General features: G+C 49.6%; 1 protein-coding gene across 2 annotated transcripts in view; it reads left to right on the plus strand.

The window, feature by feature from the left end:
* Window positions 1-24,602, plus strand: part of EIF3A (eukaryotic translation initiation factor 3 subunit A) — a 541,057-nt gene that overhangs the window by 113,955 nt on the left and 402,500 nt on the right. For both annotated transcript variants that reach the window (XM_069239244.1, XM_069239245.1), the window contains exons 7-8: window positions 13,691-13,862; window positions 14,234-14,338. In XM_069239244.1, the coding sequence (XP_069095345.1) occupies window positions 13,691-13,862; window positions 14,234-14,338 (277 nt within the window). The remainder of the gene's footprint in view (window positions 1-13,690; window positions 13,863-14,233; window positions 14,339-24,602) is intronic.

Below are 24,602 nucleotides of genomic sequence, written 5' to 3' on the forward strand. Positions count from 1 at the left end.
CAATTGGCACAACCCTGGCACCTAGGTAAGTCCCTTGTAACTGGTACCCCTGGTACCAAGGGCCCTGATGCCAGTGAAGGTCTCTAAGGGCTGCAGCATGTCTTATGCCACCCTAGGGACCCCTCACTCAGCACAGACACACTGCTTGCCAGCTTGTGTGTGCTGATGAGGAGAAAATGACTAAGTCGACATGGCACTCCCCTCAGGGTGCCATGCCAACCTCCCACTGCCTGTGGCATAGGTAAGTCACCCCTCTAGTAGGCCTTACAGCCCTAAGGCAGGGTGCACTATACCACAGGTGAGGGCATATGTGCATGCGCACTATGCCCCTACAGTGTCTAAGCAAAACCTTAGACATTGTAAGTGCAGGGTAGCCATAAGAGTATATGGGCTGGGAGTCTGTCAAAAACGAACTCCACAGCTCCATAATGGCTACACTGAATACTGGGAAGTTTAGTATCAAACTTCTCAGAATAATAAACCCACACTGATGCCAGTGTTGGATTTATTAAAAAAATGCACACAGAGGGCATCTTAGAGATACCCCCTGTATTTTACCCAATTGTTCAGTGCAGGACTGACTGGTCTGTGCCAGCCTGCTGCTGAGAGACGAGTGTCTGACCTCATGCGGTGAGAGCCTTTGTGCTCTCTGAGGACAGAAACAAAGCCTGCTCTGGGTGGAGGTGCTTCACACCTCCCCCCTGCAGGAACTGTAACACCTAGCAGTGAGCTTCAAAGGCTCAAGCTTCGTGTTACAATGCCCCAGGGCACTCCAGCTAGTGGAGATGCCCGCCTCCTGGACCCAGCCCCCACTTTTGGCGGCAAGTCCAGGAGAGATAATGAGAAAAACAAGGAGGAGTCACTGGCCAGTCAGGACAGCCCCTAAGGTGTCCTGAGCTGAGGTGCCTCTGACTTTTAGAAATCCTCCATCTTGAAGAAGGAGGATTCCCCCAATAGGGATATGTGACCCCCTCCCCTTGGGAGGAGGCACAAAGAGGGTGTACCCACCCTCAGGGCTAGTAGCCATTGGCTACTAACCCCCCAGACCTAAACACGCCCTTAAATTCAGTATTTAAGGGCTCTCCCTGAACCTAGAAATTAGATTCCTGCAACAACACGAAGAAGGACTGCCTAGCTGAAAACCCCTGCAGAGGAAGACCAGAAGACAACAACTGCCTTGGCTCCAGAAACTCACCGGCCTGTTGTAGGAAGTTGGCTCTGTATGCACTATTTCAAAGTAAGGAATAGCATGCACAGAGTCCAAGGGTTCCCCTTAGAGGTAAAATAATGGTAAAAATAGATAATACTAATGCTCTATTTTGTGGTAGTGTGGTCGAGCAGTAGGCTTATCCAAGGAGTAGTGTTAAGCATTTGTTGTACATACACATAGGCAATAAATGAGGTACACACACTGAGACAAATCCAGCCAATAGGTTTTTGTATAGAAAAATATCTTTTCTTAGTTTATTTTAAGAACCACAGGTTCAAATTCTACATGTAATATCTCATTCGAAAGGTATTGCAGGTAAGTACTTTAGGAACTTTAAAGCATAAAAATTGCATGTATACTTTACAAGTTATTCACAAATAGCTGTTTTAAAAGTGGACACAGTGCAATTTTCACAGTTCCTAGGGGAGGTAAGTTTTGGTTAGTTTTACCAGGTAAGTAAGACACTTACAGGGCTTAGTTCTTGGTCCAAGGTAGCCCACCGTTGGGGGTTCGGAGCAACCCCAAAGTCACCACACCAGCAGCTCAGGGCCGGTCAGGTGCAGAGTTCAAAGTGGTGCCCAAAACACATAGGCTAGAATGGAGAGAAGGGGGTGCCCCGGTTCCGGTCTGCTTGCAGGTAAGTACCCGCGTCTTCGGAGGGCAGACCAGAGGGGTTTTGTAGGGCACCGGGGGGGACACAAGCCCACACAGAAATTTCACCCTCAGCGGCGCGGGGGCGGCCGGGTGCAGTGTAGAAACAGGCGTCGGGTTCGCAATGTTAGTCTATGAGAGATCTCGGGATCTCTTCAGCGCTGCAGGCAGGCAAGGGGGGGGTTCCTCGGGGAAACCTCCACTTGGGCAAGGGAGAGGGACTCCTGGGGGTCACTTCTCCAGTGAAAGTCCGGTCCTTCAGGTCCTGGGGGCTGCGGGTGCAGGGTCTCTCCCAGGCGTCGGGACTTTGGATTCAAAGAGTCGCGATCAGGGGAAGCCTCGGGATTCCCTCTGCAGGCGGCGCTGTGGGGGCTCAGGGGGGACAGGTTTTGGTACTCACAGTCTTAGAGTAGTCCTGGGGTCCCTCCTGAGGTGTCGGATCTCCACCAGCCGAGTCGGGGTCGCCGGGTGCAGTGTTGCAAGTCTCACGCTTCTTGCGGGGAGCTTGCAGGGTTCTTTCAAAGCTGCTGGAAACAAAGTTGCAGCCTTTCTTGGAGCAGTTCCGCTGTCCTCGGGAGTTTCTTGTCTTTTCGAAGCAGGGGCAGTCCTCAGAGGATGTCGAGGTCGCTGGTCCCTTTGGAAGGCGTCGCTGGAGCAGGATCTTTGGAAGGCAGGAGACAGGCCGGTGAGTTTCTGGAGCCAAGGCAGTTGTCGTCTTCTGGTCTTCCTCTGCAGGGGTTTTCAGCTAGGCAGTCCTTCTTCTTGTAGTTGCAGGAATCTAATTTTCTAGGGTTCAGGGTAGCCCTTAAATACTAAATTTAAGGGCGTGTTTAGGTCTGGGGGGTTAGTAGCCAATGGCTACTAGCCCTGAGGGTGGGTACACCCTCTTTGTGCCTCCTCCCAAGGGGAGGGGGTCACAATCCTAACCCTTTTGGGGGAATCCTCCATCTGCAAGATGGAGGATTTCTAAAAGTCAGAGTCACCTCAGCTCAGGACACCTTAGGGGCTGTCCTGACTGGCCAGTGACTCCTCCTTGTTGCTTTCTTTGTTCCCTCCAGCCTTGCCGCCAAAAGTGGGGCCGTGGCCGGAGGGGGCGGGCAACTCCACTAAGCTGGAGTGCCCTGCTGGGCTGTGACAAAGGGGTGAGCCTTTGAGGCTCACCGCCAGGTGTCACAGCTCCTGCCTGGGGGAGGTGTTAGCATCTCCACCCAGTGCAGGCTTTGTTACTGGCCTCAGAGTGACAAAGGCACTCTCCCCATGGGGCCAGCAACAGGTCTCTGGTGTGGCAGGCTGCTGGAACTAGTCAGCCTACACAGACAGTCGGTTAAGTTTCAGGGGGCACCTCTAAGGTGCCCTCTGTGGTGTATTTTACAATAAAATGTACACTGGCATCAGTGTGCATTTATTGTGCTGAGAAGTTTGATACCAAACTTCCCAGTTTTCAGTGTAGCCATTATGGTGCTGTGGAGTTCGTGTTTGACAGACTCCCAGACCATATACTCTTATGGCTACCCTGCACTTATAATGTCTAAGGTTTTGTTTAGACACTGTAGGGGTACCATGCTCATGCACTGGTACCCTCACCTATGGTATAGTGCACCCTGCCTTAGGGCTGTAAGGCCTGCTAGAGGGGTGTCTTACCTATACTGCATAGGCAGTGAGAGGCTGGCATGGCACCCTGAGGGGAGTGCCATGTCGACTTACTCGTTTTGTCCTCACTAGCACACACAAGCTGGCAAGCAGTGTGTCTGTGCTGAGTGAGAGGTCTCCAGGGTGGCATAAGACATGCTGCAGCCCTTAGAGACCTTCCTTGGCATCAGGGCCCTTGGTACTAGAAGTACCAGTTACAAGGGACTTATCTGGATGCCAGGGTCTGCCAATTGTGGATACAAAAGTACAGGTTAGGGAAAGAACACTGGTGCTGGGGCCTGGTTAGCAGGCCTCAGCACACTTTCAATTGTAAACATAGCATCAGCAAAGGCAAAAAGTCAGGGGGCAACCATGCCAAGGAGGCATTTCCTTACATACCCCCTGTATTTTACCCAATTGTTCAGTGCAGGACTGACTGGTCTGTGCCAGCCTGCTGCTGAGAGACGAGTGTCTGACCTCATGCAGTGAGAGCCTTTGTGCTCTCTGAGGACAGAAACAAAGCCTGCTCTGGGTGGAGGTGCTTCACACCTCCCCCCTGCAGGAACTGTAACACCTAGCAGTGAGCTTCAAAGGCTCAAGCTTCGTGTTACAATGCCCCAGGGCACTCCAGCTAGTGGAGATGCCCGCCTCCTGGACCCAGCCCCCACTTTTGGCGGCAAGTCCAGGAGAGATAATGAGAAAAACAAGGAGGAGTCACTGGCCAGTCAGGACAGCCCCTAAGGTGTCCTGAGCTGAGGTGCCTCTGACTTTTAGAAATCCTCCATCTTGAAGAAGGAGGATTCCCCCAATAGGGATATGTGACCCCCTCCCCTTGGGAGGAGGCACAAAGAGGGTGTACCCACCCTCAGGGCTAGTAGCCATTGGCTACTAACCCCCCAGACCTAAACACGCCCTTAAATTCAGTATTTAAGGGCTCTCCCTGAACCTAGAAATTAGATTCTTGCAACAACAAGAAGAAGGACTGCCTAGCTGAAAACCCCTGCAGAGGAAGACCAGAAGACAACAACTGCCTTGGCTCCAGAAACTCACTGGCCTGTCTCCTGCCTTCCAAAGAACTCTGCTCCAGCGACGCCTTCCAAAGGGACCAGCGACCTCTGAATCCTCTGAGGACTGCCCTGCTTCGACGACGACAAGAAACTCCTGAGGACAGCGGACCTGCTCCAAAAAGACTGCAACTTTATCCAAAGGAGCAGCTTTAAAGAACCCTGCAATCTCCCCGCAAGAAGCGTGAGACTTGCAACACTGCACCCGGCGACCCCGACTTGGCTGGTGGAGAACCAACACCTCAGGGAGGACCCCCGGACTACTCTACGACTGTGAGTACCAAAACCTGTCCCCCCTGAGCCCCCACAGCGCCGCCTGCAGAGGGAATCCCGAGGCTTCCCCTGACTGCGACTCTCTGAAACCTAAGTCACGATTCCTGGAAAAGACCCTGCACCCGCAGCCCCCAGGACCTGAAGGACCGGACTTTCACTGCAGAAGTGACCCCCAGGAGTCCCTCTCCCTTGCCCAAGTGGAGGTTTCCCCGAGGAAGCCCCCCCCCCTTGCCTGCCTGCAGCGCTGAAGAGATCCCTTGATCTCTCATTGACTTCCATTGCGAACCCGACGCTTGTTCTAACACTGCACCCGGCCGCCCCCGCGCCGCTGAGGGTGAAATTTCTGTGTGGGCTTGTGTGTCCCCCCCCCCCGGTGCCCTACAAAACCCCCCTGGTCTGCCCTCCGAAGACGCGGGTACTTACCTGCTGGCAGACTGGAACCGGGGCACCCCCTTCTCTCCATTGGAGCCTATGCGTTTTGGGCACCACTTTGAACTCTGCACCTGACCGGCCCTGAGCTGCTGGTGTGGTAACTTTGGGGTTGCTCTGAACCCCCAACGGTGGGCTACCTTGGACCAAGAACTGAACCCTGTAAGTGTCTTACTTACCTGGTAAAACTAACAAAAACTTACCTCCCCCAGGAACTGTGAAAATTGCACGAAGTGTCCACTTTTAAAATAGCTATTTGTGAATAACTTGAAAAGTATAAATGCAATTGAAATGATTCAAAGTTCCTAATGTACTTACCTGCAATACCTTTCAAACAAGATATTACATGTTAAATTTGAACCTGTGGTTCTTAAAATAAACTAAGAAAAGATATTTTTCTATACAAAACCTATTGGCTGGATTTGTCTCTGAGTGTGTGTACCTCATTTATTGTCTATGTGTATGTACAACAAATGCTTAACACTACTCCTTGGATAAGCCTACTGCTCGACCACACTACCACAAAATAGAGCATTAGTATTATCTCTTTTTACCACTATTTTACCTCTAAGGGGAACCCTTGGACTCTGTGCATGCTATTCCTTACTTTGAAATAGCACATACAGAGCCAACTTCCTACACCTCCTTACCGAGTGAGATCCATATATTGAGACATGTATTCCAGCTTCCTGTTATACTCACCTGACCCTTTGAGCAATGGTAGGAGAAGACGCTGCCTTATTTGGGTTAGTGAGAGTTATCAATAGTTGTCGTTCCCCATGGGGACATATCTCTTCCGTCATGGATTCATACGTTTTCAGAGCCTGGACAACACAACTTCGGTTTCGTCCGGAAACAGGATAAGAGACTGTTCCGTAATTACATTTTGGTCTTCAGGAAATATGAAATGTCACCCAATCGGGGGTAAAGACTCTCTGCCAGTAATCCAATGATCGAACATCGGAAACCAGACGACATGACACCAGACAGAGCAAAATAGATAACTTTGCAGACAGCTATTTCCTTGACAAATACGTATTAGATGATTTGAATAATCTAAGTACCTTGTTGACATTCCAGAGAGTAGATTATCTAAGGCCCGGAGGCAAGGACAACCCGATGCCCCTTAGGAGTTTTCAAACAAGGGGAGGGTCATCCCTCCACAGGAACATGTCCCGCCGAGATGGCAGAACGAAAGGTATTGGGTGACCTGTAGGCTAACACCATCAGGTACCAGGGATGCCAAAAAATCCATGATATGGACAATGTCTGTCCCCACTGGATCAAGATTTCGAAGATGACACTAATCAAGCCATCTTGTCCAGGCCGATCTGTACACCCATGACTTTGCGAGTAGGGTTGCAGCCTCTTGCGAAGTGCCCTGGATTTTACATCTTTCCCTGTAATCCTCCAGGCCATAAGATGGAGACCGCCTTCCATCACAAGGTGGTGACGATTCTCTTGTGGATCGAGGAGGAGGTCCGGAAAGAGGGGTAGATGGATTGGAAAATCCCAAGAAAGTTCCATCAGAACTGGAAACCAAACTTGAGATCTCCAAATGGGGTTTACTAACACCAAGTTCGCCTTCTGCCTTCGAGTTTGTGTGTCTAGTCTCATGATCATGGTTGCGGGGGAAAGGCATGCCCTTTCTCTAGTCTTGTAGGAACGCATCTGTCGCCTTCGCTAAGGAATCCGTTTCCAGACGCAATATAGGGCTAGATCATTATCTGGACACGAGGCGAACAGGTCCATCGTGAAAGGACCCCAGCAGGATTGTATCTCCTGAAACAGCTGCAAATGTAACTGCCACAGGCTGATGTCCTTCCAGTGGCGGGAATTCTAATCCGCCACTTGATTTGACTTCTTAGGAAGGTGTTCTGCCATCACTGATATTTGGTTGTCTAGGCAGTAGGCCTAGAAATCGCATGTCAGACTTGATAGCTTTTCGGATTTCGTTCCCTATAGATGGTTGATGGTAGCGTACTACCACTTCGTTGTCCTTCTTCAACAGAACGCAACATTGGATTTTGTTTTTGGTCCAGCATTTCACTGCAAAAGATCCTGCCATGAGTTCCAGGTAATTGATGTGAAGGTGTTTTCCCTTGGACGACCATCTTCCTTCTGTAGAGTAATCTTGACTCTGGGCCCCCCAGCCTGAGCCGCTGGTCTCTGATTTGATGACTAGATCCAGTTGGGATCCGAAAATAGCACGGCTATTCAAGGCTTCCATGTGTAAGATCCACCATCTCTGCTCCTCCTTGGCCTCCTCCGAAAGAGGAACCAATTGTAAGTCAGACCCTTTACCAGCTCTGAAATCTTGATACTCTGCATGGCGTGATATTGCAGTGGTGTAGGAAGTTGGCTCTGTATGTACTGTTTCAAAGTAAGAAATAGTGTGCACAGAGTCCAAGGGTTCCCCTTAGAGGTAAGATAGTGGCAAAAAGAGAATTCTAATGCTCTATTTTGTGGTAGTGTGGTCGAGCAGTAGGCTTATCAGAGGGTAGTGTTAAGCATTTGTTGTACACACACAGGCAATAAATGAGGAACAAACACACTCCGACAATTCCAGGCCAATAGGTTTTTATATAGAAAAATATATTTTCTTAGTTTATTTTAAGAACCACAGGTTCAAGATTTACAAGTAATAATTCAAATGAAAGGTATTTCACTCAGGTATCTTAGAAACTGAATCAACACTATCGTACAGTTTTTGCAAAAATGGCAAAAAGCAATTTTCAACAGTGCCTGGGGGATGTAAGTTTTGGTTAGTTTTGCAGGTAAGTAAAACCTACAGGGTTCAAAGTTGGGTCCAAGGTAGCCCACCGTTGGGGGTTCAGGGTAACCCCAAAGTTACCACACCAGCAGCTCAGGGCAGGTCAGGTGCGGAGGTCAAAGTGGTGCCCAAAACGCATAGGCTTCCATGGCGAAGGGGGTTCCCCGGTTCCAGTCTGCCAGCAGGTAAGTACCCGCGTCTTCGGAGGGCAGACCAGGGGGGTTTTCTAGGGCACCGGGGGGGGGGACACAAGTCCACACAGAAAGTACACCCTCAGCAGCACGGGGGCGGCCGGGTGCAGTGTGCAAACAAGCGTCAGGTTTTCAATAGAAAGCAGTGGGAGACCAAGGAGTCTCTTTAGCGATGCAGGCAGGCTATGGGGGGAGGCTCCTCGGGGTAGCCACCACCTGGGCAAGGGAGAGGGCCACCTGGGGGTTGCTCCTGCACTGGAGGTCGGATCCTTCAGGTCCTGGGGGCTGCGGGTGCAGAGTCTTTACTAGACGTCGGGTCTTTGAAGCAGGCAGTCGCGGTCAGGGGGAGCCTCGGGATTCCCTCTGCAGGCGTCGCTGTGGGGGCTCAGGGGGGTCAACTCTGGCTACTCACGGTCTCGTAGTCGCCGGGGAGTCCTCCCTGAAGTGGTTGTTCTCCACAAGTCGAGCTGGGGGCGTAGGGTGCAGAGTGCCAAGTCTCACGCTTCCGGTGGGAAACGCAAGTTGTTTCAAAGTTGCTTCTTTGTAGCAAAGTTGCAGTCTTTGGTGAACAGAGCCGCTGTCCTCAGGAGTTCTTGGTCCTTCTAGATGCAGGGCAGTCCTCTCAGGATTCAGAGGTCGCTGGTCCTGTGGAAAGCGTAGCTGGAGCAGTGTCTTTAGAAGTGGGGAGACAGGCCGGTAGAGCTGGGGCCAAAGCAGTTGGTGTCTCTGTCTTCTCTGCAGGGTTTTTCAGCTCAGCAGTCCTCTTCTTCTTAGGTTGCTGGAATCTGAGTTCCTAGGTTCTGGGGAGCCCCTAAATACAGGGCTGGGTTTAGGTCTGGGGGGCGGGGGGGGTTAGTAGCCAATGGCTACTAGCCCGGAGGGTGGCTACACCCTCTTTGTGCCTCCTCCCTGAGGGGAGGGGGGCACATTCCTATCCCTATTGGGGGAATCCTCCATCTGCAAGATGGAGGATTTCTAAAAGTCAGTCACCTCAGCTCAGGATGCCTTAGGGGCTGTCCTGACTGGCCAGTGACTCCTCCTTGTTTTTCTCATTATCTCCTCCGGCCTTGCCGCCAAAAGTGGGGCCGTGGCCGGAGGTAGTCGTGAGTCAGGGACCAAATCGTGAACGAGCCCGCTAAGAGGTCAAGGCAATTGATGTGAAGGTTCAACTCCTCTGAAGTCCACTGACACCCCCACAGAAATCTGACCCAGTCTGCAGGCATCCAACTCTATCACTAAAACGGGGAGAGAGCCAAAGATGGCCTTCCCGTTCCATGCATCCATATGGCTCAACCACCACTGCATCTCCGAACGAGCCTTCGAAGAGAGCTCCACCAGAGGCGAATACGTATGTCCCTTCCGGAGATGTGATGCCTTCAAACTTTGCAGGGCCCTGTAATGCAAGGGACCCGGAAAGATCGCCTGAATAGAGGACGACAGAAGACCCACAATCCTGGCAATCTGCCGTAGGGGGGTCCTGTCCCTGCGGAGCACCTTGGAAATCTCCTTCCTGATCTTGGAGACCTTGTGCTCTGGGTGCTTCAACGTCGCCGACATTGTGTCTACTACGAACCCTAGGAAAGTCGTGGACTGAGATGGGCGAAGAAAGGACTTCTCCGAGATGATCACAAAACCCAGATCCTGCAACAGAGCAATAGTCATGTTCGTGTAACACAACAGTTGCGACCGGGACTGGTCCATCAAAAGGATGTCGTCCAGATAAATAATCATTCTGACACCCTGAGTCCTCAGAAACTCGACCACCGGTTTCAGCAACTTCGTGAAGCACCAAGGTGCTGAAGAAAGGCCGAAGGGAAGACACCTGAACTCGTAAATCTGGCTCTGCCACTGAAACTGCAGAAAGCGCTGATCAGGAGAGTAAATCGGGACCGTAAGATAAGCGTTATTGAGGTCCAAGCGGATCATCCAGTCCCCTCGACACAGAAGATCCCTGAGAAGATGGATACCCTCCATCTTGAAATGACGATAAACCACCCATTCGTTGAACGCCTTGAGGTTTATCACCGGACAAAAACCTTTGTCCTGTTCGACCAAGAAAATGTTGCTCAAGAAACCCCTCTGATGAAGAGGTGCTGGACCAACAGCCCCTTCGCCAAGAAGAAGCTGAACCTTTGCGTCTATTAATTGGGAATGCTGAACACTGAACCGAATGGAAGGGGGTCGAACCGGTTGAACTAGGGTCCCATAGAACTCTATGTGGAAACCCAACACTGTCTCCAAGACCCAAGGATCGGAAGTGAGTTGTGCCCAATTCTCTACGAATAGAGCGATTTTGCCTCCTAGTTCTTAAGGGGGGGAAAAAAAGGGAATGCTCACCCGTGCTCCTCTGTTGAAACGGGAGGAACGTACTCGACCAGAGCCTCTGTTGGGAAAGAAGGCCCCTTGATGACCGTCACTCCAGCCGTTGTTACGTCATCCTTGAGCTCTGGAGGGGCCTGTCTGCAAGGAACGGCTGGAGGAGTGACCCCTTCCTCGTCTGGCCCCAGCACACACCTTTCCAGGAAAAAGCTGGCGCATGTAGGACTGCGCTTTGTCCAAAGCAGAGAAGGTGGAAACAAATCTCCCTAGCTCCTTCACAAAGGGGTCCCCAAAGAGATAGCACTGGGCTACCTCACCTGCCTCAGACGTCGCCAGTTCCCCTAATTTGGGGCCAATCTTGATCAGGAGAGAGCGGCACCTCTCTGTAGATATAGCACAATTGGCGTTGCCCAACAGACAAACCGCATTTTGAGCCCATCCAGCGACTAGATCCGTCTGTAACGGTTCCCCTGAGGCCTTGGCTGAATCAGCCAACTCAGTGATCTTGGTCAAGGGCCCCAGAACATCTAGGAGTTTATCGTGAAAGGACCGTAAGGAACGATCGATTCCCTTTCTTGGGATCACGCATGTACTTGGAGAAGAAAGTTCATAATTTAGGGTCCAACAAAGGCGTAGCCGCCACCTTGTCCACAAGCACAGGCCTGGGACAGTCCGCCCGAAGACGGGCCTGAACTTTTCTCCAAAGGGTGGTGGATGGCCTTAGTGACATAAGCCGCCACTTTGGGATTAGGGACCCATTCAGAGGACCGAGGATGGTATATGTCCTCCGGATCAAACATATCAGAGTCCCGGCAGGGTACAGCATCAAGCGTTCGCGCACTCTTGCAAAAGGCTTCTTTCAAACTGGCGAAACCTTCCAGGTGCCCCACGTCACGCTTCTGAGAGGAAGGTGTCTTTGAGGTACCAGCCCTTGGGTCTAGATCTCTCAAAACACCAGACAAATTGGACACCTTGTCCATTAGTCTATCTACCCTATCTTGCAGGGGTGCTGGGGCTTTTGCCACCGCCTGCTAAAGTAATCTCTCCATGCCTTCAGGAAGGTGGCGTTAGGGAGGCCAGACTTCCTCTGTCCCCAAAAAGGGAGCATAGGCGTGGTCCACAAAGAGTCCATGGAAGGACTGGAAGAAGACATCCCTAGGCTAAGGAAAGTAACAGTAATATACACCGGTAAAAAACACACCACCACAAATAAGGGTGGGGTAGGGACCAGGGCCAGACTAGTCAAATATGTCACCTACCCCCAGTAGGGGTGTCAGTGGAAGGGGTGAGAGCACAAAAAGATCACCCAACCTTAAATTTACAGGGCAGCCTCCTCGCAGTGTCCCTAAGGGAGATTTGAAATGCAGGGAGTACCTGCCCGTACCGCAGCGCCACAGAATCAGGAATCCCCAAGGGCGGGATCCTGAAAGGCCTTGACGCGATCACAAAATACAGTGCGCAAAGCGCTGAATCAATGGCAGGGTGACGCGTACGTGCGCCCCTAGTGCTAAGGGGTCACCGTACCACGCGCTCGAGCTAAAGCCTACCGTGCAAGTTAAAGAATGTCTGGTATGCAAGGAATGCCTCTCGCGCTCCCAAGCAACAAGACAGTAATAGAAAGCACAGGCAACAAGGCAAGCGCTCGCAGCAAAGGGAAATCCCCGAACCCCCGTAAGAAAAACAAGGAGCGATGACTTAACTGACGAGCAGCAGTGAAGAAAGAGGAAGGACTGTGCCAGTCAGTTACTTATACACTCCGTGTTATGGACACTGTATTGGTTATGGGTTGCCATGGTTAATTGTGGGCATCATGGGGTTTGAAGTTTTATTTCGTTCTTGATTCTGTTTGAACTTTGAACTTGCTGTTTGTAGTGAACAAAGGACTGCATAATCCTTGCCTCCAGTCCTGATATAGAATTGATGCTGGTTGTGCGGGGGTGGGTAGAGCGTGCTAAGCGCGAGAAAAGACAATGTGCAGCCCTCTAGCTGTCTGCTGTCTGTGCCGCGCCTGCGAACTGTGAATAAAGTGAAAGCAAAGGAGTGACGAGTGTTTCCGCAACTGAACTGCTAAGAGAAAATCCGGCCTAATCCTCGCTTCTATGTTCTAACATAGAATCAGGGTTGTCTTTAACCTGTTCGTAAAGTGTTTTTTCAATACTGTAAGTTCTGGTTTACTAGATAATTTATTGGAAATTAGTAGCTGTAGCGATAAGTTAATTTTAATTCTGTATTTAGGACAATTAATGGTATATAATATATCCAAAAATCAAATCCCGGCTGTTGACAGTAATGTACTGAGCTTAGTCTGAGTACCCATTTGCAGGCTTTTAGTAAAAAATCTTTAGTTTAGTTTATTACAATTTTGAGTGCAAATAAATTGCCATATTAGATTTCCTACGGTCATGACTTTACTAGAGTCTGCACTTGCTAGTTGGCGGGAAAGCTGGCTCAGGGTCGTGTTGGACTTATCTGTAAACTTGAAATGGGGCCACATTAACCTAAAGCTGCAGTTGCGGAATAGCAGTGTGGCTGTTTGAGAATTTTCATACTAAAAAATGTATTAACATGTATATTGTCTGTCCCTTAAACATTGTCAGATGACAAATAATCTCGAGCTTTGAACAATAGCTGAACAGTTTTGCTTAGGCTTGAATTTGCATTTGTTTATTAAAGAACTGGCAGCTATCATTGCTTGCATACTTGTACTCTTCAGTGTAAACTGAAACTAGCCACCATTTCGGTAACATTCCTCTTACATAATGCTAACTGCATGGCTGACTGGGCTTCCTAACAGAAACGCCCAGTCAGCAGAGCACGTCAGTCTCTCTCTATAACAGTGAGAACAAAGATCTTTCTAACATGCTAGATAAAAACAAAGGAAAATAGCAGCATGGTTTTGCGTGTAGTCACTGCTGTCGGTCACTTTTTGCCAATAATACGATTGCTGCATGACATATTTTAGGTGACGTTTGTTAACCAAGCAATAAAATGAATTTTCAGTTGTTCCCGACGTAGGCAGAATTTATATTTTAATTTGCAGAAAATTAAAATAACGGCCATGTAAAATGTTACACGCTACCAGGGTATAAAACATTGAGACTAGTGTTTCTATCTGCACTTGCAACACTAATAATTCTAATCTCCATTTTAGGATGTCCACCAGAGTGCTCCTGGCCACCCTGTCCATCCCCATAACCCCTGAGCGCACAGACATTGCTCGCCTGCTGGACATGGACGGTATCATTATGGAGAAGCAGAGGCGCCTAGCTACCTTACTGGGTCTGCAAGCACCTCCCACACGAATCAGCCTAATGAGTGATATGGTAAGAGGCTGCAGTCTTCACCAGCAAGAACAAAATGGGAAGGGTCCTAATTTTGATGGTGTTAGAGTGGAGGTCATCTACGGAGTACATTAAACTCTTACATTGCTTACGTTCTGCGAATTATAATTTTTTGTCTTTTCGTTATTAAAGTGTTGCAAAAAATACAAAATGTAAAGATGCTCCTTTTTTTTCCATCCCCGATTTATGTGGTTTGGGCATAGCTTCTTAAGGTGTAAATATCTATGTACTCTTCCACTATCTACACTTGTGCATGCAACAGACACTATCTCCCCAATGCAAAGTGAGGGAGGGTATTTCTTAAGGTATTTTAGATGCTAATCTGCTGATAACATCTGTTGATTTCGATTTAGGTTAGGTTTAATGTTCTGCAGCACGTCCTTCCAGAAGTAAAAGAGCTGTACAACTGGCTAGAGGTGGATTTTCATCCGTTGAAGCTATGTGGTGGTGTCACAAAGGTAGGTTATTTTTCTTTCCTGTTTATGAAAGTGTTGCAGGTCAGTAGTCAATCAGGGAATTGCTCTGTGCCAACACAGAATGTTACCTTGAACCTGCATTTTTACAAGTGTGATGAAGACTACTGAACAGCTCAGGACTCATGCTGTGGTGGTTTTAATCACCATCATCATACCCCACCATCACATGTTTACAGTTCCATTTTGTTTAACCCAAACTGGTTAGTGTAGGAAGTTGGCTCTGTATGTGCTATTTCAAAGTAAGGAATAGCATGCACAGAGTCCAAGGGTTCCCCTTAGAGGTAAAATAGTGGTAAAAATAGATAATACTAATGCTCTATTTTGTGGTAGTGTGGTCGAGCAGTAGGCTTATCCAAGGAGTAGTGTTAAGCATTTGTTGTACATACACATAGACAATAAATGAGGTACACACACTCAGAGACAAATCCAGCCAATAGGTTTTTATATAGAAACATATCTTTTCTTAGTTTATTTTAAGAACCACAGGTTCAAATTCTACATGTAATATCTCATTCGAAAGGTATTGCAGGTAAGTACTTTAGGAACTTCAAATCATCAAAATTGCATGTATACTTTTCAAGTTATTCACAAATAGCTGTTTTAAAAGTGGACACTTAGTGCAATTTTCACAGTTCCTAGGGGAGGTAAGTATTTGTTAGGTTAACCAGGTAAGTAAGACACTTACAGGGCTTAGTTCTTGGTCCAAAGTAGCCCACCGTTGGGGGTTCAGAGCAACCCCAAAGTCACCACACCAGCAGCTCAGGGCCGGTCAGGTGCAGAGTTCAAAGTGGTGCCCAAAACGCATAGGCTAGAATGGAGAGAAGGGGGTGCCCCGATTCCGGTCTGCTTGCAGGTAAGTACCCGCGTCTTCGGAGGGCAGACCAGGGGGGTTTTGTAGGGCACCGGGGGGGACACAAGTCCACACAGAAATTTCACCCTCAGCGGCGCGGGGGCGGCCGGGTGCAGTGTAGAAACAAGCGTCGGGTTCGCAATGTTAGTCTATGAGAGATCTTGGGATCTCTTCAGCGCTGCAGGCAGGCAAGGGGGGGGTTCCTCGGGGAAACCTCCACTTGGGCAAGGGAGAGGGACTCCTGGGGGTCACTTCTCCAGTGAAAGTCCGGTCCTTCAGGTCCTGGGGGCTGCGGGTGCAGGGTCTCTCCCAGGCGTCGGGACTTTAGGTTCAAAGAGTCGCGGTCAGGGGAAGCCTCGGGATTCCCTCTGCAGGCGGCGCTGTGGGGGCTCAGGGGGGACAGGTTTTTGGTACTCACAGTATCAGAGTAGTCCTGGGGTCCCTCCTGAGGTGTTGGATCGCCACCAGCCGAGTCGGGGTCGCCGGGTGCAGTGTTGCAAGTCTCACGCTTCTTGCGGGGAGCTTGCAGGGTTCTTTAAAGCTGCTGGAAACAAAGTTGCAGCTTTTCTTGGAGCAGGTCCGCTGTCCTCGGGAGTTTCTTGTCTTTTCGAAGCAGGGGCAGTCCTCAGAGGATGTCGAGGTCGCTGGTCCCTTTGGAAGGCGTCGCTGGAGCAGGATCTTTGGAAGGCAGGAGACAGGCCGGTGAGTTTCTGGAGCCAAGGCAGTTGTCGTCTTCTGGTCTTCCGCTGCAGGGGTTTTCAGCTGGGCAGTCCTTCTTCTTGTAGTTGCAGGAATCTAATTTTCTAGGGTTCAGGGTAGCCCTTAAATACTAAATTTAAGGGCGTGTTTAGGTCTGGGGGGTTAGTAGCCAATGGCTACTAGCCCTGAGGGTGGGTACACCCTCTTTGTGCCTCCTCCCAAGGGGAGGGGGTCACAATCCTAACCCTATTGGGGGAATCCTCCATCTGCAAGATGGAGGATTTCTAAAAGTTGGAGTCACTTCAGCTCAGGACACCCTAGGGGCTGTCCTGACTGGCCAGTGACTCCTCCTTGTTTTTCTCATTATCTTCTCCGGCCTTGCCGCCAAAAGTGGGGCCTGGCCGGAGGGGGCGGGCAACTCCACTAGCTGGAGTGTCCTGCCGGGTTGGCACAAAGGAGGTGAGCCTTTGAGGCTCACCGCCAGGTGTGACAATTCCTGCCTGGGGGAGGTGTTAGCATCTCCACCCAGTGCAGGCTTTGTTACTGGCCTCAGAGTGACAAAGGCACTCTCCCCATGGGGCCAGCAACATGTCTCGGTTTGTGGCAGGCTGCTAAAACTAGTCAGCCTACACAGATAGTCGGTTAAGTTTCAGGGGGCACCTCTAAGGTGCCCTCTGGGGTGTATTTTACAATAAAATGTACACTGGCATCAGTGTGCATTTATTGTGCTGAGAAGTTTGATACCAAACTTCCCAGTTTTCAGTGTAGCCATTATGGTGCTGTGGAGTTCGTGTTTGACAAACTCCCAGACCATATACTCTTATGGCTACCCTGCACTTACAATGTCTAAGGTTTTGTTTAGACACTGTAGGGGTACCATGCTCATGCACTGGTACCCTCACCTATGGTATAGTGCACCCTGCCTTAGGGCTGTAAGGCCTGCTAGAGGGGTGTCTTACCTATACTGCATAGGCAGTGAGAGGCTGGCATGGCACCCTGAGGGGAGTGCCATGTCGACTTACTCGTTTTGTCCTCACTAGCACACACAAGCTGGTAAGCAGTGTGTCTGTGCTGAGTGAGAGGTCTCCAGGGTGGCATAAGACATGCTGCAGCCCTTAGAGACCTTCCTTGGCATCAGGGCCCTTGGTACTAGAAGTACCAGTTACAAGGGACTTATCTGGATGCCAGGGTCTGCCAATTGTGGATACAAAAGTACAGGTTAGGGAAAGAACACTGGTGCTGGGGCCTGGTTAGCAGGCCTCAGCACACTTTCAATTGTAAACATAGCATCAGCAAAGGCAAAAAGTCAGGGGGCAACCATGCCAAGGAGGCATTTCCTTACACAACCCCCCCCCAAACGAAAGAGGATGAGACTAACCTTTCCCAAGAGAGTCTTCATTTTCTAAGTGGAAGAACCTGGAAAGGCCATCTGCATTGGCATGGGCAGTCCCAGGTCTGTGTTCCACTATAAAGTCCATTCCCTGTAGGGAGATGGACCACCTCAACAGTTTAGGATTTTCACCTTTCATTTGCATCAGCCATTTGAGAGGTCTGTGGTCAGTTTGAACTAGGAAGTGAGTCCCAAAGAGGTATGGTCTCAGCTTCTTCAGGGACCAAACCACAGCAAAGGCCTCCCTCTCAATGGCACTCCAACGCTGCTCCCTGGGGAGTAACCTCCTGCTAATGAAAGCAACAGGCTGGTCAAGGCCATCATCATTTGTTTGGGACAAAACTGCCCCTATCCCATGTTCAGAGGCATCAGTCTGCACAATGAACTGCTTAGAATAATCTGGAGCTTTTAGAACTGGTGCTGAGCACATTGCTTGTTTCAGGGTGTCAAAGGCCTGTTGGCATTCTACAGTCCAGTTCACTTTCTTGGGCATTTTCTTGGAGGTGAGTTCAGTGAGGGCTGTCACTATTGATCCATATCCCTTCACAAACCTCCTGTAATACCCAGTCAAGCCAAGGAATGCCCTGACTTGAGTCTGGGTTTTTGGAGCTACCCAGACCAGAATAGTCTGGATCTTGGGTTGGAGTGGCTGAACTTGGCCTCCACCTACAAGGTGTCCCAAGTAAACCACAGTTCCCTGCCCTATCTGGCATTTGGATGCCTTGATAGAGAGGCCTGCAGATTGCAGAGCCTTCAAAACCTTCCTCAGGTGGACCAGGTGATCCTGCCAGGTGGAGCTAAAGACAGCAATATCATCAAGATAAGCTGTGCTAAAGGACTCCAAGCTAGCAAGGACTTGATTCACCAACCTTTGGAAGGTGGCAGGGGCATTCTTTAAACCAAAGGGCATAACAGTAAACTGATAATGCCCATCAGGTGTGGAGAATGCTGTCTTTTCTTTTGCTCCAGGTGCCATTTTTATTTGCCAGTACCCTGCTGTCAAGTCAAAGGTACTTAGAAATTTGGCAGCACCTAATTTATCAATGAGCTCATCAGCTCTTGGAATTGGATGGGCATCTGTCTTGGTGACAGAATTGAGCCCTCTGTAGTCCACACAAAACCTCATCTCTTTCTTTCCATCTTTGGTGTGAGGTTTGGGGACTAAGACCACTGGGCTAGCCCAGGGGCTGTCAGAGCGCTCAATTACTCCCAATTCCAGCATCTTGTGGACTTCCACCTTGATGCTTTCTTTAACATGGTCAGATTGTCTAAAGATTTTGTTCTTGACAGGCATGCTGTCTCCTGTGTCCACATCATGGGTACACAGGTGTGTCTGACCAGGGGTTAAGGAGAAGAGTTCAGGAAACTGTTGTAGGACTCTCCTACAATCAGCTTGCTGTTGGCCAGAGAGGGTGTCTGAGTAGATCACTCCATCTACTGTGCCATCTTTTGGGTCTGATGACAGAAGATCAGGGAGAGGTTCACTCTCTGCCTCCTGATCCTCATCTGTTACCATCAACAGATTCACATCAGCCCTGTCATGGAAGAGCTTAAGGCGGTTCACATGGATCACCCTCTTGGGGCTCCTGCTTGTGCCCAGGTCCACCAGGTAGGTGACCTGACTCTTCCTTTCTAGCACTGGGTAAGGGCCACTCCATTTGTCCTGGAGTGCCCTGGGAGCCACAGGCTCCAGAACCCAGACTTTCTGCCCTGGTTGGAACTCAACCAGTGCAGCCTTTTGGTCATACCAAAACTTCTGGAGCTGTTGGCTGGCCTCAAGGTTTTTGGTTGCCTTTTCCATGTACTCTGCCATTCTAGAGCGAAGGCCAAGTACATAGTCCACTATGTCCTGTTTAGGCTCATGGAGAGGTCTCTCCCAGCCTTCTTTAACAAGGGCAAGTGGTCCCCTTACAGGATGACCAAACAGAAGTTCAAAGGGTGAGAATCCTACTCCCTTCTGTGGCACCTCTCTGTAAGCGAAAAGCAGACATGGCAAGAGGACATCCCATCTCCTTTTGAGTTTTTCTGGGAGCCCCATGATCATGCCTTTTAATGTCTTGTTGAATCTCTCAACCAAGCCATTAGTTTGTGGATGGTATGGTGTAGTGAATTTATAAGTCACTCCACACTCATTCCACATGTGCTTTAGGTATGCTGACATGAAGTTGGTACCTCTGTCAGACACCACCTCCTTAGGGAAACCCACTCTGGTAAAGATACCAATGAGGGCCTTGGCTACTGCAGGGGCAGTAGTCGACCTAAGGGGAATAGCTTCAGGATACCTGGTAGCATGATCCACTACTACCAGGATATACATATTTCCTGAGGCTGTGGGAGGTTCTAGTGGACCAACTATGTCCACACCCACTCTTTCAAAGGGAACCCCCACCACTGGAAGTGGAATGAGGGGGGCCTTTGGATGCCCACCTGTCTTACCACTGGCTTGACAGGTGGGGCAGGAGAGGCAAAACTCCTTAACCATGTTGGACATATTGGGCCAGTAGAAGTGGTTGACTAACCTCTCCCACGTCTTGGTTTGTCCCAAATGTCCAGCAAGGGGAATGTCATGGGCCAATGTTAGGATGAACTCTCTGAACAGCTGAGGCACTACCACTCTCCTAGTGGCACCAGGTTTGGGGTCTCTGGCCTCAGTGTATAGGAGTCCATCTTCCCAATAGACCCTATGGGTTCCAGTTTTCTTGCCTTTGGACTCTTCAGCAGCTTGCTGCCTAAGGCCTTCAAGAGAGGGACAGGTTTCTTGTCCCTTACACAGCTCCTCCCTGGAGGGTCCCCCTGGGCCTAAGAGCTCAACCTGATAAGGTTCAAGCTCCAAAGGCTCAGTTCCCTCAGAGGGCAGAACTTCTTCCTGAGAAGAGAGGTTCCCTTTCTTTTGCTGTGTTGCAGTCGGTTTCCCAACTGACTTTCCTGTTCTCTTGGTAGGCTGGGCCATTTTTCCAGACTCCAGCTCTACTTTTTCACCCTGTGCCTTGCATTGTGCTCTTGTTTTCACACACACCAGTTCAGGGATACCCAGCATTGCTGCATGGGTTTTTAGTTCTACCTCAGCCCATGCTGAGGACTCCAGGTCATTTCCAAGCAGACAGTCCACTGGGATATTTGAGGAGACCACCACCTGTTTCAGGCCATTGACCCCTCCCCATTCTAAAGTAACCATTGCCATGGGATGTACTTTTTTCTGATTGTCAGCGTTGGTGACTGTGTAAGTTTTTCCAGTCAGGTATTGGCCAGGGGAAACCAGTTTCTCTGTCACCATGGTGACACTGGCACCTGTATCCCTCAGGCCCTCTATTCTAGTCCCATTAATTAAGAGTTGCTGTCTGTATTTTTGCATGTTAGGCGGCCAGACAGCTAGTGTGGCTAAATCCACCCCACCCTCAGAAACTAGAGTAGCTTCAGTGTGGACCCTGATTTGCTCTGGGCACACTGTTGATCCCACTTGGAGACTAGCCACCATACCAGTGTTACCTGGATGGGAGTTTGGAGTGGAACCTTTCTTGGGACAGGCCTTGTCTCCAGTTTGGTGTCCATGCTGTTTACAGCTATGACACCAGGCCTTTTTGGGATCAAAGTTTTTACCCTTGTACCCATTGTTTTGTGAAGAGGCTCTGGGCCCACCCTCCTGTGCAGGTTTTTGGGGGCCTGTAGACTCTTTACTATTTTTAGTTTTGGTTGTCTCATCACCCTTCCCCTGGGGAGTCTTTGTGACCCCTTTCTTTTGGTCACCCCCTGTTGAAGTCTTGGACACCCGTGTCTTGACCCAATGGTCCGCCTTCTTTCCCAATTCTTGGGGAGAAATTGGTCCTAGGTCTACCAGATGCTGATGCAGTTTATCATTGAAACAATTACTTAACAGGTGTTCTTTCACAAATAAATTGTACAGCCCATCATAATTACTTACACCACTGCCTTGAATCCAACCATCTAGTGTTTTCACTGTGTAGTCAACAAAGTCAACCCAGGTCTGGCTCGAGGATTTTTGAGCCCCCCTGAACCTAATCCTGTACTCCTCAGTGGAGAATCCAAAGCCCTCAATCAGGGTACCCTTCATGAGGTCATAAGATTCTGCATCTTTTCCAGAGAGTGTGAGGAGTCTATCCCTACACTTTCCAGTGAACATTTCCCAAAGGAGAGCACCCCAGTGAGATCTGTTCACTTTTCTGGTTACACAAGCCCTCTCAAAAGCTGTGAACCACTTGGTGATGTCATCACCATCTTCAAATTTTGTCACAATCCCTTTGGGGATTTTTAACATGTCAGGAGAATCTCTGACCCTATTTATATTGCTGCCACCATTGATGGGTCCTAGGCCCATCTCTTGTCTTTCCCTTTCTATGGCTAGGAGCTGTCTCTCTAAAGCCAATCTTTTGGCCATCCTGGCTAACAGGAGGTCATCTTCACTGAGAGCATCCTCAGTGATTTCAGAAATGTGGGACCCTCCTGTGAGGGACTCACTATTTCTGACTAACACAGTTGGAGACAGGACTTGAGGGGTCCTGTTCTCCCTATTTAGGACTGGAGGAGGGACATTGGCCTCCAAGTCACTAATTTCTTCCTCTGTGATGTCATCATCAGAGGGGTTGGCTTTTTCAAACTCTGCCAACAGCTCCTGGAGCTGAATTTTGGTAGGTCTGGAGCCAATGGTTATTTTTTTGATATTACAGAGAGACCTTAGCTCCCTCATCTTAAGATGGAGGTAAGGTGTGGTGTCGAGTTCCACCACATTCATCTCTGTATCAGACATTATTTTGCTAAGAGTTGGAAGACTTTTTAAAGAATCTAAAACTGTTTCTAGAATCTAATTTCAAACTTTTAACAAACTTTTAACTCTAAAAGACAATGCTAAACAGGGACTTAACACACAAGGCCCTAGCAGGACTTTTAAGAATTTAGAAAAATTTCAAATTGCAAAAATGAATTTCTAATGACAATTTTGGAATTTGTCGTGTGATCAGGTATTGGCTGAGTAGTCCAGCAAATGCAAAGTCTTGTACCCCACCGCTGATCCACCAATGTAGGAAGTTGGCTCTGTATGTGCTATTTCAAAGTAAGGAATAGCATGCACAGAGTCCAAGGGTTCCCCTTAGAGGTAAAATAGTGGTAAAAATAGATAATACTAAGGCTCTATTTTGTGGTAGTGTGGTCGAGCAGTAGGCTTATCCAAGGAGTAGTGTTAAGCATTTGTTGTACATACACATAGACAATAAATGAGGTACACACACTCAGAGACAAATCCAGCCAATAGGTTTTTATATAGAAAAATATCTTTTCTTAGTTTATTTTAAGAACCACAGGTTCAAATTCTACATGTAATATCTCATTCGAAAGGTATTGCAGGTAAGTACTTTAGGAACTTCAAATCATCAAAATTGCATGTATACTTTTCAAGTTATTCACAAATAGCTGTTTTAAAAGTGGACACTTAGTGCAATTTTCACAGTTCCTAGGGGAGGTAAGTATTTGTTAGGTTAACCAGGTAAGTAAGACACTTACAGGGCTTAGTTCTTGGTCCAAAGTAGCCCACCGTTGGGGGTTCAGAGCAACCCCAAAGTCACCACACCAGCAGCTCAGGGCCGGTCAGGTGCAGAGTTCAAAGTGGTGCCCAAAACGCATAGGCTAGAATGGAGAGAAGGGGGTGCCCCGGTTCCGGTCTGCTTGCAGGTAAGTACCCGCGTCTTCGGAGGGCAGACCAGGGGGGTTTTGTAGGGCACCGGGGGGGACACAAGTCCACACAGAAATTTCACCCTCAGCGGCGCGGGGGCGGCCGGGTGCAGTGTAGAAACAAGCGTCGGGTTCGCAATGTTAGTCTATGAGAGATCTCGGGATCTCTTCAGCGCTGCAGGCAGGCAAGGGGGGGGTTCCTCGGGGAAACCTCCACTTGGGCAAGGGAGAGGGACTCCTGGGGGTCACTTCTCCAGTGAAAGTCCGGTCCTTCAGGTCCTGGGGGCTGCGGGTGCAGGGTCTCTCCCAGGCGTCGGGACTTTAGGTTCAAAGAGTCGCGGTCAGGGGAAGCCTCGGGATTCCCTCTGCAGGCGGCGCTGTGGGGGCTCAGGGGGGACAGGTTTTTGGTACTCACAGTATCAGAGTAGTCCTGGGGTCCCTCCTGAGGTGTTGGATCGCCACCAGCCGAGTCGGGGTCGCCGGGTGCAGTGTTGCAAGTCTCACGCTTCTTGCGGGGAGCTTGCAGGGTTCTTTAAAGCTGCTGGAAACAAAGTTGCAGCTTTTCTTGGAGCAGGTCCGCTGTCCTCGGGAGTTTCTTGTCTTTTCGAAGCAGGGGCAGTCCTCAGAGGATGTCGAGGTCGCTGGTCCCTTTGGAAGGCGTCGCTGGAGCAGGATCTTTGGAAGGCAGGAGACAGGCCGGTGAGTTTCTGGAGCCAAGGCAGTTGTCGTCTTCTGGTCTTCCGCTGCAGGGGTTTTCAGCTGGGCAGTCCTTCTTCTTGTAGTTGCAGGAATCTAATTTTCTAGGGTTCAGGGTAGCCCTTAAATACTAAATTTAAGGGCGTGTTTAGGTCTGGGGGGTTAGTAGCCAATGGCTACTAGCCCTGAGGGTGGGTACACCCTCTTTGTGCCTCCTCCCAAGGGGAGGGGGTCACAATCCTAACCCTATTGGGGGAATCCTCCATCTGCAAGATGGAGGATTTCTAAAAGTTGGAGTCACTTCAGCTCAGGACACCCTATGGGCTGTCCTGACTGGCCAGTGACTCCTCCTTGTTTTTCTCATTATCTTCTCCGGCCTTGCCGCCAAAAGTGGGGCCTGGCCGGAGGGGGCGGGCAACTCCACTAGCTGGAGTGTCCTGCCGGGTTGGCACAAAGGAGGTGAGCCTTTGAGGCTCACCGCCAGGTGTGACAATTCCTGCCTGGGGGAGGTGTTAGCATCTCCACCCAGTGCAGGCTTTGTTACTGGCCTCAGAGTGACAAAGGCACTCTCCCCATGGGGCCAGCAACATGTCTCGGTTTGTGGCAGGCTGCTAAAACTAGTCAGCCTACACAGATAGTCGGTTAAGTTTCAGGGGGCACCTCTAAGGTGCCCTCTGGGGTGTATTTTACAATAAAATGTACACTGGCATCAGTGTGCATTTATTGTGCTGAGAAGTTTGATACCAAACTTCCCAGTTTTCAGTGTAGCCATTATGGTGCTGTGGAGTTCGTGTTTGACAAACTCCCAGACCATATACTCTTATGGCTACCCTGCACTTACAATGTCTAAGGTTTTGTTTAGACACTGTAGGGGTACCATGCTCATGCACTGGTACCCTCACCTATGGTATAGTGCACCCTGCCTTAGGGCT

This window comes from Pleurodeles waltl, chromosome 6 (genome assembly GCF_031143425.1).
Source record: "Pleurodeles waltl isolate 20211129_DDA chromosome 6, aPleWal1.hap1.20221129, whole genome shotgun sequence".
Lineage (NCBI taxonomy): Eukaryota > Metazoa > Chordata > Amphibia > Caudata > Salamandridae > Pleurodeles > Pleurodeles waltl.